The sequence below is a fragment of the Natrix helvetica genome (assembly GCF_964273705.1).
Source record: "Natrix helvetica genome assembly, chromosome: 2".
Taxonomy (NCBI): domain Eukaryota; kingdom Metazoa; phylum Chordata; class Lepidosauria; order Squamata; family Natricidae; genus Natrix; species Natrix helvetica.
The window spans coordinates 179,878,954-179,896,327 of NC_138552.1; the positions used below are offsets into that span (position 1 = coordinate 179,878,954).

At 39.3% G+C, this 17,374-nt stretch overlaps 1 protein-coding gene across 4 annotated transcripts in view; it reads left to right on the forward strand.

Annotated features, from left to right (window-relative positions):
• KLHL32 (kelch like family member 32) overlaps nucleotides 1-17,374 on the forward strand; it is a 93,999-nt gene continuing 76,625 nt past the window's right edge. For 2 of the 4 annotated variants that reach the window (XM_081943674.1, XM_081943678.1), the window contains exons 1-3: nucleotides 1-826; nucleotides 9,680-9,769; nucleotides 12,063-12,243. In XM_081943674.1, coding sequence (XP_081799800.1) covers nucleotides 9,747-9,769; nucleotides 12,063-12,243 — 204 coding nt within the window. In that variant the 5' untranslated portion in view covers nucleotides 1-826; nucleotides 9,680-9,746. Of the gene's footprint in view, nucleotides 827-2,995; nucleotides 3,090-9,679; nucleotides 9,770-10,768; nucleotides 10,837-12,062; nucleotides 12,244-17,374 lie in introns of those variants that run through there. The other 2 variants (XM_081943675.1, XM_081943676.1) reach the window with 2 other exon arrangements.

The window sequence follows — 17,374 nt, forward strand, 5'->3', positions numbered from 1 at the left end:
TTTTTAAAAAAGCCAGACACAACCCCTTGGTGTAGCCTGCTACTTTTCATCTCAATCTCCCAAGTCCCAACAAGATCAGGTAGCAGGTGTGATTATCTACTGAGTCTCCCGGAGAAAAGGTAAGGAATGCCTCCAAAGAATAAATAAAAATCCGTCCACTGCCAAAGGAGAATTTGCCAGGTAGATTTCAATATAAGGGTGCGGCGGGGACGGACGGACGGAAATACTATCCACCATTCTTTCAAAATGTCTCGGGCCAGTCCTGCCACCCTGCAACAGGCCTTTGAATCCGCCTGCGGCGAGGCTTTAATCCAACCCGCCAGCGGACAAGCAGCCGAGGCAATTCCCGTTTGATCCGCTGTTGTTCCCCTTGCGCTCCGAGCGGGCGTCCTCCAGACTCCTCCTCCTGCAGGTGAATTAGTCGAAAACCTCCCCCGGCTTTTCGCGGTTGCTAACAATGCGTTGTCGCCGCTGCTGCCGCCGCTCCTGCGCATTGGAGAAAAGGGGAGCAATACAACTAGGAGTAGGAGGAGGCGGAGGAAGGGAAGGAGAAAACAGAGAGAGAGAGAGAGAAAGGAAAAAAGAGAGAGAAAGGGAGCGGGAGCGGATCTACTCCCTCCTCCTGCTCCTGCAGCAGCAGCAGCATTAACAGCCTCCGGTTAGTGTGTAGGTCAGCGCCGCTTAGCCACAGAAGCCGCATCCCTTCTCTCGACTGTCCTCGGTCCGTTCGGCCCCCGAGATCGGAAGGAAAGGCCGGACGAGCCCGGCTGCTAACCACGGGACGCAGAGGGCTGTCAAGCGCTCTTGCTGCTCCGTTCTTGGAGAGGTGAGGCTGGGCGACCGGGACGGACTCCCGCCCGCTCCTCCGAATAGACTTTTCCCGGGTGGGGGGGAGAAGATCGCCTTTTCATCCTCGTGGAAAAGGAGGAACGGCTCCCCCATAGAGCGGAGAGGGAGGGGAGAGAGGCAGGACGGAGTTCCGTATAAAAGAGGCCTGGCGGCCGAGCGGCTGAGCGGCTGCCGCAGCCCCCCACACGCCGTCATTGCCCCGCCGCCGCAGAAGAGAAAAGTCTACTTAGTTCCCTGATTATTAAGCGGGCCGGAGGGGCGGGAAGGTGGGGGGGGGGGAGACGACAAACTTGCCCCTCAACCAATAACGGAAGGTTTTGCCTCGGTTGCCGGGGCAACCTTCAACGGCGCCTGTGGGATACGTTGCCCTGCTTCAGCCCTTCGGTTCCTTTCACAACTGAATTCAGACTCCCCCCCCCCTTTTTTTTTAAAAAAAAGCATTGCAGCATTTCTTGGAAGGACTTTTTGGGGCGAGGGGGATGGTGGTCTAGGGAAGGATGTCCGGGATGGGGGCCCTTTGGGTGTCTCTTGAGTTGGCACGAATGCTGGTTTTTGGTTCATCGAATACCAAATGGTGCTCTTAGAGACTTTTGATGGCTTGGAGAAGTTGTCCCCTTAAGTGATTTGCCCAGTTGAGTGGCGGGCAACATGCATTTGCAGGTTATGCCTTTCCCTGCACAAGTGATAAATTTGCCCCTGATGGCTTCCATCATCTCAGCAAACCCCCAAACCATTAACCTTAGACTGTCTTTTGTGGACCTCACTCATTCCTAAGAGGTTTGTAAGGGGCGTGCATAAGCGCACCAATGTGCCTACCGTCCCTGTCCTAATGTTTCTTTTTATTCATATCCATTTCATGTATCCAAAACCATGCTTATACTTATATATGTTATCTAATAAATGCTTGATGAAACAAACAAACAAACAATCTCCCCCTGACCTTCAAAAGGAAGGCATCCCTCCCTCTTCCCCTTGCAGTTCTGGGGGAAATACTCTGAAGAGAAGGGGCTACAAGCTGGGGTTTCCAGGACTTGAAGCCGTGGTTTTCTGCTTTTGAAGAAGATCTAAGGTGTGGTTTATGGTCTCAGGCCAGGTGAGGGGAAAGGAAATGCTCTTGTTCAAAATGCTTTACATCGTTGCCTTCTGGAAATGCAGATACCGTAGAGCAGTGGTTCTCAAACTTGGCGACTTTAAGTCCTGTGGACTTCAACTCCCAGAATCCCCCAGCCAGCATAGCTGGCTGGGGAATTCTGGGAGTTGAAGTCCTGTGGACTTAAAGTCGCCAAGTTTGAGAAACACTGCCATAGAGCAGTGGTTCTCAATCTTTTCTTCACCATGGGCCTTTTGGGGCCAGAGATCATAGCTACAGACCACCAAGATGTAACTTACAATTTAAATCATAACATTTCTTCAACACTTTTTGTACCCCCAGGGGATTGATAACCACTGCTTTAGGGCTTTTCACATTGTAAAAAGCCGTATGATAACTTGGGCTACTAGCTACATCCAACCAGTTTGAAGAATAGGTTTGATTTGGCTGTAAATGGAGAGGAATCACATCCATAAAGTATATCCTATTCTTAAAAACTACTTTGTTCCTTCCCCCTTTGTGCGATTCTGGGGCCACTTATACATAATTCTTGGGCTGCTTCCTTTATATCCAAACACGGATCATATCCAGATATTCTGAACTTTCAGAACATGTTCTTAAAATCTGTGTGAGTGTGGGGGGTTTCCCCCTTTTTTCTTTTCCATTTGCCCTTTTCAAAACTTCATTATTGTATTTTTTTTCCTGTTAGCTTCCCCTGCCTCTCCCTCTTACATTGATTGATCTGTGATGTACTTGGATGAGGAAACATTCACTAAAAGGCCATTTTGAGTGGATTCACGTACAGTAATACATTAAACTAAAGTGCAGTTAGCTAATTTGTGTCTCAGTGTGTTGTGAATTGAAGCAAGAGAGTTAATTCAATAGAGCTTGGTTTTGTTAATATGTGCAATCAAAGTCTTTGAGGAGTCAATACATGTTGGCAACATCTTGTTTTGGAAGGTATTTATTTACAATGAGCGTTGGTGCAAGAAGTTGGGAGATAACATTTCTTGCTGATCTAGAACTGTGCTTTAGATCTTCGTTGTTGAAACCAGATAAAGAGATTTGCTGCTGCTTTTATATAGTACATTATAGTACTGTACTGTTCAGCAGTCATCTCTTGGGAGATTATGAAAGTTTTCTACAAAAAGTGAGTGAGTTGGGGGAAAACGTTTAAACTTTTGTTTTTGAAGAGTGTAGAAAGTCTGCTGGAAAATGTAACAATCATTTATGTAATCCTAAACAGTTCTTTGACTTGGGTCCAATCGTTATTATCATGCAAGTTATGAAAGCTTTTTAGGCGGAAAGTATAAATACTAGAAATAAATATATAAATAAACAGAGGTAGGAGAGCAGTTTTACATCCAGCTAAAATTCTATCTACGGTAATCCAACATCCTGTTTCTAAAGTATGCCAGCCAAATACCATTTGGAAAAATTGCAAGGAGGACAAATAAGAACTCCTTTGCACTAATCTTCATCAGCCTTTATCCTGAGAAGCCTGTTGTACTTTGTACTGGAGAAAATGTATAGCCATCATGATTAGTAGCTATTAATAACTTATTCTCTATGAATAAGCCTAATAATCTTTTAAAGCTGTTCAGCTTTGGCTTTATCACTTGGAATAGTAAATTCCGTGGCTTAAGCATATAAAGGAGTGCTTTCTTTTATTTATCCTGATTTGAAAAGATTGTTATGGATGTTTTGTTCACCTGCTTTCTTCACAAAATGCCTGATTTTAATGCTGCTTGTTGCATCTCCATAACCATATTTAGTTTTTGTTAATAGCTAGTAGTGGAATCTAGTTGTGTGGTATTTTGAAATTTGGAATGTCACGGATGTATAAAGCTCTAAAATTATGGAATAGATGTGGGTTTTGTGAAAGAAACAGAACAGGAATGGAGGTTATGGCAAGTTAACATAAACGTTTGCTTTTGGTATTTTCAGATTTTGTCCTCCAGGAGAATTGACCCAACATTTCTGCCACTTGTTTTATTTTGGGGAATAAAGGCTAAGGAGCAAAACGGGTGCCTAGAGCCTTGTCGATTTTACTCCTTACAATTCCAAGCACCTTTCCCCAAAATTTGGGCCTTAGACCCTTTATTTTCACAGCAAATCACCTTCAACAGGATTCACCAAATCTTGGCAAGGTCCTTAAGCCAACATACGTTACAAATCTTTATATTATGGTATTCCTTTGAGTCTATTGTTTATGCTGTTTATGCTTACTGAGGAGAGAGAGGTGTAAAGATGGCAATTCTTCTCTACTTTATTACTGTTATTTCTAGATAAAGTTGTCTTGTAAATAAATCCAGAAAATTGTTTACTGACTAGTACTAGTTTGGAAATGCTGACTATTTACCTGTTGCTAGGCTAGTAAAAGAAAGTGACCTATTATTAGCTGTTTCCATGCTGGTCGTGGAAGAATACACTTCTAGTTTCCCTTAGATAATATGAAATCCCATAGGTGTTTGGGCAGGGATATAATCGGCCCACTCACTCTTGTCAGCCTGATTATTTACCAATATGGAATTAATGGGACCCATACATTGCCAGTGAAGCTGTTCATTTCAAGGTAAATGAAATATCTGACCTTTCCAACTGTATTTTCCTTTACCTTGAGAGTCATCAGCCTTTAATGTGAGTGACACCTTGGCAATATGCAGAAGGGAATGAACAAGGAGCAAAAATGAAAGATAGCTACAGTACTTCCTTCCAATGATGATTGTATATATACTTTCATTAAGTATGCCAGCAAGTGCAGAGCATATTTTCATTCTATTTTCAGTGTGATGAGAAATGCTTGAGGGAAAAATACACAATAATCATCTAGGAGCAGTCCTCCTCCAAGGATTAGTCGCTGAAAATTTGTGTTCCAGCCTCATTGTGGCATTGTGCTTCTAAAGAATACCATGGTTGGTATCCAGATCGGTTGACCTTCTTTTGCCTCTTAATGAATTACCTGCAATAGTTTTTAGTGCTAAAGCCAGACCAAAATCCTGGCTCAAATTTCTGCTCTGCTGAATTTAGTTGTTTTGTGTACTGAAATATAAACTCCACTTTTTTGTTTTTGTTTTGATATTTATTTCGCTTTTATTTAAAAAATGAAGCAATTGGTTTTTTTTTTTTAAAAAAAATTAGGCTACAGTATTTGGGAAAAGATTGGAGGTGATTTCTATCAAGATAACAAGAATCCTGAAGGAGGATTCTAGGAATTGAGGGGAGCATACCTTGGTTTACCCCTCTCATTCCAGAAAGCTAGTAAGACTTGATAGGAAATATTTTCATATTAGTAGTCTAATAGTATTGGTTACTAAATTTTATTCTCATTAGACTTTATAGAAGATATATTTGGCAAGAACAGGAATTAAAGACGTCTTAACAAGAATAAATTACAAAGCAATTTACTCCATATTCCTAATTTATCCTAATGTCATGACTGTGATATCAGCGAGAGTTTCATAAATGGTGATTTGGTATTTCTGCCTGAAAGCAGCATATATTTTTGACTGATTCTGTATGATGCTTGTTTTATTGATTGATTTTAGTTTTACTTATTAGTATTTCTAGCTGCTCTTCTTCTATCTGCTAGGTATACTGTATATCGAAAAATCAGAGGATTAAAAATCACATAGTGTAACAGTAATAAACAATATACATTTCAATACAGTAGTACTAATATACCAATGGTGGGATTCAATTTTTTTTACTACCGGTTCTGTGGGCATGGCATTACCTGGTGGGCGTGTCTTGGTGGGCATGGCAGGGGAAGGGTACTGTAAAGTATTCTCTCCCCACTCCAGGGGAAGGTTACTGCAAAATCCCCATTCCCTCCCAATCAGCTGGGACTTGGGAGGCAAAGAATAGATGGGGGCAGGGGCAGTCAGAGGTGGTATTTACCGGTTCTCCAAACTACTCAAAATTTCCACTACCTCCAGAACTATTCAGAGCCTGCTGAATACTAATGATCAAGGGTAGATACCAAAATTTAATGTTCCCCAATGCTCTCTCCTAAGGCCATTTTTTACTATCAGAGTTGTTATTTGAAAGTTAGGAAGGTAGGTAACAATAATGTTTCTTTAATGTTTCAATTCTTATTTAGCATTATATACAAAGAACGCAGAAATGATCCTGCTACCCAATTCTGTTTCCACATTTGAAAACCATTTGTGTCTGTAATCTGTTATTCGTACTTCTGTATTTCTGAAAATTATACTGGAATTGCTCATGTTTTATAGGAATTCCTATCATTTGCAATTTAAGTTAATATCCTTATTACCTGAAACATTTTCAATTATGGTCTGCTTCATATCGAATCAATGTGAATAAACTCTTTGCTGATATGTGCAAAAGTAAACCATAAACTCTCTATATAAACCAGAATATACAGAAGGGATTCAGATAACATTAAACCACAAACATTATACGCTGTGACATATAAACCTAGTCAGTATGATTGGTACACTTTATGATAAAATGCAATTATTTTAGTATTACATTAGTTTCTTTCCAGCCTCCAAAATTAATTTTCCTATTATTTTGCCTGTATTACTTTAATGAACAACATAATTCAAGAAAAGGATAATAAAACCAATGTTTTAACATTATGTATTTTTTCTTTCACAAATAATAGAATACTATTATCATAGTATTAATATACTGTAGGTCTAAATGATTTTGAAACTCTGGAATCTTTATGTATTGCTTCACAGGTTCTGTTGTTATTTCATAGAATTGTAGCTTTAATCTGGTCATAATGTTCTTCCTGGAGTGGAATGTACTTTTCAAGTCAGCATCCTCTTTCCAAGTCGTTGTTGCTCACTGCTGTGCAATAGATCAAAGCAGCTGGAATCAAATTTCCTATTCAGCAATGTCTACATTTATTAAGGCAATAATTGCTGGTTCAAGTGATGCTACCAATGGTAAACATGAGAACGTATCCCTGAAAATATTATCCCTGTGAATGTCCCAGGTTTCTAAAAAGCCAGCACGTAGGACAAAAAGCTGGTTTTCAGAGAGAAATGGTTGCTCTCTGCTTTCTTGTATAATGTTTTAGTAGAATATTCTAGGCAATAAAATCTAAAGCTGGTGGAGTAATGGGTGGAGAACCATAAAACTATTGAATAAATGGATAGAGTAGCCATGTTTCCAGGCAACCAGTTCTGTGGAGAAAAAAAATCAAGGTCATACAAACTTCTTTATACTGTATCAAGCGAGTCTTCTGATTCATCTAGCTTAAGGCTGCCTTTGTGGAAGAGATTTCCCAAAGTTTTTAGAAGGAATTTTTCTAATTGTATCTGGAGAAGCTAAAGATTACATTGAAAGTGGATGATCTCCTCCTTTGCTGTGAGTCTTTGTTGTGTTCTCTTTTTTGCCAACTCCAATTAGAGACGGATCTATACCTGTAGTAAATATTGAAGCATAATAAATATAGCAGCAAAAGTTGCATTCATAAGGGTGGATACACAGGTTGAATACTGGAATTATTTATGATCTTACACTGAATTTGTACATCCTCCTTCAGATACATCTAACAAATTCAGATTATTTTTGAAAACAGCTAAGTAGTTGCTGAGCCTCTTATCATATGGTATACCTAACTTTAAGATAAAGTTCAGTCCAGCTAGTGAATATTTCACTTAAGTATCCATCAGGGGTGGTTTCTGGCAGTCACTACTGCTGGTTCACTCATGGGCGCGCCATGCGTGCTTGATGCACGCTGCGCGTACATGCACAGTACAGTAAAAATTGTTCTGTGCATGCACAGAAGCAAAAAACAAGATGGCGGTGCCTATGGAGAACTGGTTCAGGGGCATGACAGGCCTGGATGGCTGCTGGTTCCAGTGACCAAGCCACTGAACCACTACCAGTTCGGTCAAACCGGTCCGAACCGGTAGGAACCCACCACTGGTATCCAGGTCGTTTTCTTGGTTTAGACTGTTTCCACCATTCTCTGTTTTGGGAATGTTTTTAGACTCCTCAGTTAGAATATTAAGAGCCTTGGTGGCACAATGGTTGGAGTGCAGTACTGCAGGCTACCGGTGATGACTGATGACTGCCGGCTGGCTGCAATTTGGCAGTTTGAGTCTCACCGGCTCAAGCTTGACTCAGCCTTTCTTCCTTTGAGGTCAGTAACATGAGGACCCAGATTGTTGGGGGCAATATGCTGACTGTGTAAACCACTTAGAGAGGGCTGTAAAGCACTGTGAAGCGCTATGTAAGTCTAAATGCTATCACTATCGCTACTAGCCTAGAATAATCTGCCTGTTACCAGGTATGACCCTGTTTAAATGCCTTAGCCCAGACCATTTCAGCCAAGAGCTCTTAGCTGTTGTCTTCTCATCCACAAATTGTTTGATTTCTATTCAGGTTGAATCATCTATCTTCTTCAAATATCATTTTCCTTGAAACATCTAAAATGTTGTTCCATATTCAGCTATTAACATGAAAGACGTTTGAGGCTTTGTAAACCCATCAAAATATTGGGCTACATCTATATGAGAACTGAAAGGTTAACATTAAACATGAAAGCTAATAAAATGTGTAAGTTTGCTCTATTAAAGAGTTGCACTAGAAAAAATGGAGTCAGTTTTTGTAATGTATCACCTGCATTTATGGCAATATGATCCTATATTGGACCATTTGTGTGTATTCTGCATTCCTATAATTATTCATAGAGCTAACAAAATATGTGATGTTCATTGTGTTCACCCTGAGAAAGAAGATGATAAAGGATGGGTTTTGAAAGATTTTTACCATCTAGTAAATGAGTGCTGAATTATGCCTTGAATCTCTGCATGGAATTTCTAGAGATGATGTTTTCTTTGATAAGGAGAGATAAGTGTTCTGGAATGTGCAAAAATAAGATTGCATTACCTTCACATGAAGCAAACTTTTAAAATAACATGTGCAGATGTGTATTTTGATTAGTAAGAGTCATAGGGGAACAATTAGTAGTAAATTGCATCATCCTTCTCTGGTTCTATTTCACATTCTTGTTGTCTTGGCAGATAGGATACAAGTATCAGTCAATGGAAAACCTCTTTAATTGTATTTCCACTGCTGCTTGAACTTTTCATGCTGAAGTAACAGGGTTAAGATATGAAGTGGAATAAGGGTGGAATTAATGAAACTCAAGGGACTGTGGACTGTTTTTTGGTGTGGGAATTAAAATAATGCTATTTTTTCTGTAATTTTTGTATTGTTGCTTTGTAGGATATTCTTAATGACTCAGTCATGAAGTTGAATATTGTGGTGTAAGCATCATAACTTTTTGTGCCCCACAAAGAAATCAAGAATGTATTGTCTCAATTAGTTGGTGGGAGCTTCAGCCAAAAAGATTCATTCAGGATATGGCTCAAAATATGTATACTGTGCTGAACTGGTTTAAATTTTTGGATTTTAATTAAAGAAAAGTAAACAATTCTTAGAGAGTCCAGAATTTTGTCTTACCAAGACATATTCTTTTAGCTTGCTACTTCACCCCTGTATGACAATTGGAAAATAGGCTACTATCTACATCCAATCTTTATATTCAATTTGCAAATTCAAAAAAGTATACCTGTAACCTGATACTAAATATTGGCAGGTAATATCTCCTATTTGGGCATTGATACTGGCATTAACTATTCAGCATGAATGTTTAGCCTAATTAATTTTTGTAGCGATTTGCAGTATTCCCTGCAAAGGAGAGAACAGAAAGTCATTTTAATTCTAACTCTATTTTTTCTTTCTTTTCAGTTGGAATGTGTAGTGCATTTTTGTAAATTATTAAGAAGTAAGGGATTCCAGACAGTAAAGCTGAAGGATGCCATCTGAAGTGTGCCTCAGGTATAGTTCACAGTATCTGCCTCAGCCAATTTTCATTTTATCTGTGTTCATGTTACCCAAAAGATGACAGTACCACCCTCTGCACGCACGGATACCCCATCAAGATTACCCTGTCAACAAAGGTTTGTTTTTGTAATGTGGTAGTCTCCCTTGAATTTTCATGAGAACTTTTCTCACAGAAAAGCTGGATGCAAAAAATGTTTGTTCTTTTCACGGGTTTGTCAGCTCATTTACATGTGCATTCCAGCCTAAAATAAGAACTTGTAAATCCTGGGGAGGGGGGAAGGGGGCGGGAGAGAGAAAGGAAGAGAATAGTATTGTGGTCATCCTCATAGAGCAGTCCTCAAAAATATTTTTTTAAAAACATATATAAGCTAAAGTAGAAAGAATAATAAGATATTTTACTCCTCCAAATTTGATTCTATTACAGTAATACAAATATTTTTCCCCAGCCGATTGGACTATTTGTGTTGTTTATATATTGCAAGTATGATTCTAATTATGCGTGGTACAAAGAAACGTTATTTTTGTATTCTGCACTTCTTTAGGTCTAAAAATGTGTCCAAAACTCTAGAACAAATGATTAAGCACAGGAAATTGGCTTGGATTTAAATATTTGGGACATTTTAGACATGCAGTTTTAATAAATTACCATATTATTATGCTTAAACATATAACATAGTTCATTGCATTGACATTTAACGTAAGTCAGTAGGCAAAAAAGCAACTTTATTTAAAAGCAAATTCTAAAATTAGTTTTGATAGAGAGTTGTGTTTCTTAATTTGTTTGTCTTTCCTTCAGATGTATTGAGACTTTAAAGCCAGAATTCCAGCTGAACTATCACTAACACATTTTATTTAAAGATGAAAACTTTTGTGAGCTTTAGCCCGTTTTATCAGAGCTGCATTTAATGAAAAAGCAAGCTTTCTAATGATTTTTTTTTTTAAGTTGGCAAGCTGTCACCAGATTAATGTTTTGCTTTCCACAGACCAAATGGCTCTCCTCCTTCAAAATCCCAGCATGTATTCCTAAGGGCTACAGTGCCTGGGAATTCTGGGAGATACAGGTATAGACTTAACATCATGAAAGAGTATCAAGAGTACTGTAGCAATGGCTGACCCTGAGAAATGCAAAATGCAGTTCTAGTAATACTATCCCTTTATTCTGTAGTTCATTTTTCTTTGTGATTTGTTAAAAACTTTTTCTAGTGTGTGTTTATTTTTGTTGCAGCAAAAAGTGTTGACAGGAACTGGTAGTGATACATAAATTATCTGAAGGAATCAGTGCTATATTTAGTAAGACATTTCAGTACTTCAGTACTGCTACTTTGCCTTCTCAAAAACTGCATTATATAAAGTTGAACATTTCCAGAGGGTTGGAAAGAATAGTATGTATTACTATTTCTAGTGGCAATGACAATTTAATTACTTATATTCAGGAAAATTGGGGGAAATTGCATGCTATTGGTTGACATTGTACAATTCTTACATAACATAAGAATTGCAGTTCAGTTAATGTGAGCCTAGGAATGATAATTTATGTATGGGCACACTGTGTATGTTTAGGATAGCATTATTTGGTAAAGAAGAACGAGATCTATTTTTGTCTAATAGATTACAGTAATATTTCTGACAGACCATAATATTGCAGATCTGTTGATTCTGTGCAGAAATGGGGGAAAAAACACCTTTATTTTTAATTGCCAGAAATAATAATAATACCGATAGCAATAATTGAAGTTGAAAGATTATGGCATAAACAGATTGTGATGGTCCCAGTGGTTATTGACACAAAAACTTTTATACAACACTTAGAAACACTGGGCATTGACAAAATTTCCATCTGTCAATTGGTCACAATATTTGCATCCGCGAATACATTACACCAATAAATTATGACATCCTAGGTTCTTGGAAAGAACTTGATGTGTATAAAGGACATCACCAGTTAATGAAGTGGCAGCTGTGATTTCACACGTTATGTATATAATAATAATAAAACATCTCCCTTCCCAGGTCCTTGGGAAGGGCTTAAAAGGTGGGCACAAATATAATATACAATCTAAACATCTGATTGACTGTGTCTCCAGCCATAATATTGAATTTCTGTCCAATTTCCCTTTACAGGGAACTCAGGAACTTTTTTCTCTGAAAAAAGATTGTATAGATACTGTACATCTTTAAATAGATTATATATGTGGTGATTTAAAAAAATCAGGTAATTTAAAGCACATGGGTATATTACATAGATTTTATTTTGATTCTCATGGTCCTAATTTTTCCTCTTTTGCAGTATTCAAGATATGCTGACTGGTCAGAGACTTTGCCAATCCAGTTCTCACAATGATGCTGTCCTGGCAGCTCTGAACCAACAAAGAAATGATGGGATACTCTGTGATATAACTCTAATTGCTGAAGAACAGAAATTCCCAGCTCATAAGGCTGTGCTAGCGGCATGCAGTGACTATTTCAGAGTAAGTTAATACGTTTGTATAATATGCATTATAGTTATATTTTTATGTAATTGTATTTTTCTAGATTATTATGATAAATGTAAATTCCTTTTCCTTTTAAATTTTGGACACAGTAGTGATAATCCACTCAAACATTTCAGTGTGAAAAAAATATTTTTCAAGTACTGTCATGCACATACATTTCTGGGAGTGTATATATGTACATATATAGATTCTGTGTGGTGCATCTAATCCTTGGAAGGGAAGGCTGGCATAAAATTCTCTTTCTACATGTAACATATGTACAGATAGTTCTTGAATTACGAACATTCATCTAACAACCATTCAAAATTACGATGGCACTGAAAAAAGAGACCAGTCCTTGTACTTATGACCTTCACGTAGTCCCTGGGTCACATGATCCAAAGTCAGATGCTTGACAACTGGCATGCATTTATAACAATTGTAGTGTCCCAAAGTCACATGAGTGTCATTTGTGACCTTCTCAGGGCCTTCTGACAAACATGATTTTAATGACCATGATGATTTGCTTAATGATTGTGGCAAAAAGGAAATAAAACCAAGTTTAACTCACTTGTTTAGTCACTGTAGTTCCAGTCCCAATTGAGGTTGTAAGTTAAGTACTTTCTGTATAGTTAAACTAGATTTTTCTGTGCTCATAAATAAGCAGTTTATGGTGGAAAGTTTATCTTGATCACTTTCAAGTTAACTGTGTAATTCATCACACTAGATCAGTGTAATGATTATTTTCTGTTATTTTTTTAGTTATGTTATTGAGTCTAAAGTTTGCTTTTTAATGCATCTGAGATAGATAGATAGATAGATAGATAGATAGATAGATAGATAGATACATATAATCTAATTCTATCTATCTATCTATCTATCTATCTATCTATCTATCTATCTATCTATCTATCTATCTATCTATCTATATCTATCTATATATATATATATATGCAGGTCTTGGCGTATTCGGGTCTTTTCCTGTGTAAGATTGACAGTATCTTGGTGACATTTCGACCAGGTCCCACTCGCCATCTTCAGGCTGGTGCCTTTGGCTTTGTGCTTGTGCGAGCAAAGCATGATCGGAGCTGTCGTCTTTCTATAAATATTGGTGTGTGTGTGTGGAGTGCTGGCTTTGTTGTTATAAGCGGATTGGTTGGCTGTGTTGTAACATCTTGATTAGTTGATAGAATTGATGTTTGCAGATTAGTCGGCTGTTTCGTAACTTCCTGTGTGGCTGAGGTACTGGCTGTGTGCCTATTGTTCTTTTGTGTTGTAACGACCTGGGTAATGGGCTGTTTTATGACATCCTGAGCTCTATTATAGTGATATCCTGAGTCCTGTGTTGCAACCTCCTGGGGGTTGGCTGCGTTGTAGCATCCTGAGCCTTTGCGTTGTAACCTCCTGAGTTCTGTGATGTAATGTCCTGAACAGATGGCTGTGGTGTACCATTCCGGGCTTTAGTTTGGCTCCGAGTTTGCGGTCTGGCCATGTGTTCAAGGCGTGTTTCAGTTTGCTTTGTGTGGGGGTCGGATGGGGGTGCAGCAGTTGGTGATGCTGTGGTTTGGCTTCTGGATGGTGGTTGCATTTGATCTAATGGATGGGTTTGGGTTTGAGTCTGGTGAGGGTGATTGGTGGTTGCGTCCTGTGTTGTTCTGGGTCCGGTGTTTTCGTGGCTGGACTCGTTTGTTGACTAGGGCTAGTTTCCAGATGTCTGGTAGGCGGGAAGTATCGTCACATTTATTCATGTTGTGGGGGTGTTTCTCTATTTCGCTGGCTTCTGTAATTATTCTCTTGTTGAAGTGTTCAGTTTTGGAGCTTAATTTGGTTCTTTCAAAATCAATTTCATGTCCTGTTGCTTTATCTAAGGCGTTGGTTTCAAAATATTCCATGTATAGGTTTACGATGATGGGTGAGAGGGGTGATCCCATAGGTGTTCCTTCTATCTGTTTGTATCTTTGTCCATTGTGGATGAAGTATGCGTTGGTTAGGCAGTGGTTGGTCAGATCTAGGATGTGCTTGGGGGGTTGTATTTGTTTTGGATAGCTGTCAAGGCTTCTTTAATAGGCACTTGGATGAAGAGGGATATGGCATCGAAGCTCACAAGTAGGTTGCTGGGTTGTAGATTTTGTTTCTTTATTGTTTCTATGAAGTGGAGTGAGTTTTGTACGTGTGGGGTGATGGATTCTGTGTAGGGCTGAAGTTGTTTGGCAAGAAATTTGGCAAGATTCTGTAGAGGTGAGCCTATGGAGCTGACTATGGGTCTGAGTGGTGTTCCTTTTTTGTGTATCTTGGGGAGGCCATAGAACTTAGGGCATCTGGATGATTTCTCTCTTGGGATGATTCTTTGCTGGACCTCTTCACTGATGGGAGAGGCTTTTATTTTGGATTTGGTGGTTTTTTTCCAGGTAGGTGGTGGGGTCTGTGTTTAGAGGTTTCTAAGCGGGGTCTTGGAGTAGGTTGGGTAGTTTGGCTTGGTAGTCAGATGTTTTCATCACCACTGTGGCATTACCTTTGTTTGCTGGGAGAATGATTATGTTGTTGTCTTTCCTCAAGTTGGTGAGTGCTTTTTGTTCTTCTTTATGTTAAAGTTGCTTCTGGGTGGATTGCTGGAGCAGAGGATGTTGGTGACTTCAAGTCTGATTTTATTGGCTTCATCTGGGTTGATTTACCCTAACCAAAATCAACCCAGATGAAGCCTCAGGAGGTTACAACGCAAAGGCTAAGGATGTTACAACGCAGCCAACCTCCCAGGAGGTTGCAGCACAGGACTCAGGATATCACTACAATAGAGCTCAGGATATCATCACACAGCTTATTACCCAGGTCATTACAACACAAAAGAACAATAGGCACACAGCCAGCACCTCAGCCACACAGGATGTTACGAAACAGCCGACTAATCTGCAAACTTCAACTCCATCAACTAATCGAGATATTACAACACAGCCAACCAATCCGCTTACAGCAACAAAGCCAGCACTGCACACACACACCCACTAATATTTATAGAAAGACGACAGCTCCGATCACGCTTTGCTCGCACAAGCACGAAGCAGAAGGCACCAGCCTGGAGATGGCGAGTGGGACCTCACCGAAACGTCACCAAGATACTGTCAATCTTACATGGGAAAAGACCCGAATACGCCAAGACCTGCTTACCTGTACCCGTGAAAATCTACGAGAAAACACACACACACACACACACAAATTTGAATTAAATAAGTAATAATCATTAACTAAGTTATAATTTAATGCATTCAGAGTCAGAAATGAATTCTCTGTCGTGATCTGAATGATTTTGGATAAAATGAAGAACAGAAGATCATGACAAGATTACAGCCTATTAGGATTTGCAATCTTTTTGAAATATTAGGTTTGTACTAGGAGGTATTCCTGGATCTGGGTAATTTACTGTATGGCTAGATAGCAGAGTTAATCTTCTGTCAGCTAAATCCTTTTGTGAGCAGACCTGACTTGACCTTACTTATTTATTCTTTTTTAATTCTCCGCCTACACTGCAGTTATACTATATGCTCTCCTTGCATTTTGAAGACTGGTTAGCAAGCTTCAATTTGATCAAAATGCAACTGCCAGACTACATTTGAAAGGACATCCTTAATGAGAGAGGAATGACTACCTATGCCTAATGCACCTGTCAATTACTTGATTTCTTTTTTCAATTTATTACAGTCATAGATCAGAGACCGGAACAAATAAAAACATGCAATAAATATACAATTAAAAATTCTAGAATAAAATAATAAATAACAGATAAATCTATGATAAAATCTCATCTGACAATTATACATGATCTAACTATATTAAGATTACAATCCATCAACTGTGTGGCCCGTAGTCAGTTTACTTCTAAAAGGGAAAGGACTGAGCAGTGCAAAGGATTTGCCACATTTATTGTATAAAATAGCTATGGTGGGTTTTACTTGATTTTCAATGCACTATAATTTCATTTGGCTGGATATTTTTAGAATGATTTTATTATTTTACATCATGAACTATAGGTATAGCTTTTGACCCTAATTGGGACTAGAATTTCCATTGCTAAGCAAAACACTTGTTAAGTGTTAAATGTCAGTTTAAAATACGAAGGTTTTTTTTAAAAAAAACCCTTGAAAATTAAGGTTTAACAATAAAAACATTGTTAAAGGTCATGTTGACTTCATTGCTTAGCCAAAGCAGTTCCAGACAGTGTGGTCATTAGGTGAGGATGTCAGGTGGCTGCAGTGTGCGATTTCTTGCCTGCTTTCCCATTGACTTTGCTTATCGGAAGCTGACTGGGAAAGTTGCAAATGGCGATCATTTCTCCTGTCACTTGAAAGCTCCCACACCAATCCAAGCCATTCTTAACTTGGTCCCTCTGAGCCCTCAGCCTTGACTTTTCCAAGGCAAGGGATGCTTTCAGGGAATCAGCTCATTTCTCCTGCCCTGCGGGAAGTGCCTCTGCTTCAACTCCCTCCACCCACCTATCTCCTTTCACTGTCGTTTTGACCGCCCTGTACAGCCTAACCAAGATGGGGATGCTACTGATGATGTCACCCGCCTTTATCATCTTCACCTCCCTTCCCATTTGTTGGATTCATTGACAGCAGTTGGCCTCAAGCCCCATGGTTTGGGAGCTTTGTTGGAGCTCATCTCTGCCCTTCTGGGCCACCCTGATGAAGATACCACTGTAGTCTTCTGCCATCTCCGGGTCTAGCAGTGACAGAGTCCCTACACTGTGGGGCTTAAGGCCTCTAGACTATTCAGCAGAGGAGAGGCAAAGAAGATTACAAAGGTCAGCTGGGAGAGTGGAACATAGCAGCATCACCATGCTGTGCAGGGCAGCTCAAAGGACAAACATTGGGCGGGAAAAATTGATGGGAGCGGGGAACTGAAGCAGAAGCAGTTCATGCAGGACAAGAGAATGGAATTGCAGACCCCTGCAATGGTTGTAAGTGTGGACTAGTTGCCATACAACCTAATTTTGATCACATGGATACTATGATTGTTCTAAGTGCAATCCAGTTTTCAGTGCCATTATAACTTCGAGCAGTTATTAAACACATGGTCATAACCCAAGGACTATCTGTAATGAGTCAGTTTCAGTTTGATGCTACTATGCTGTGTT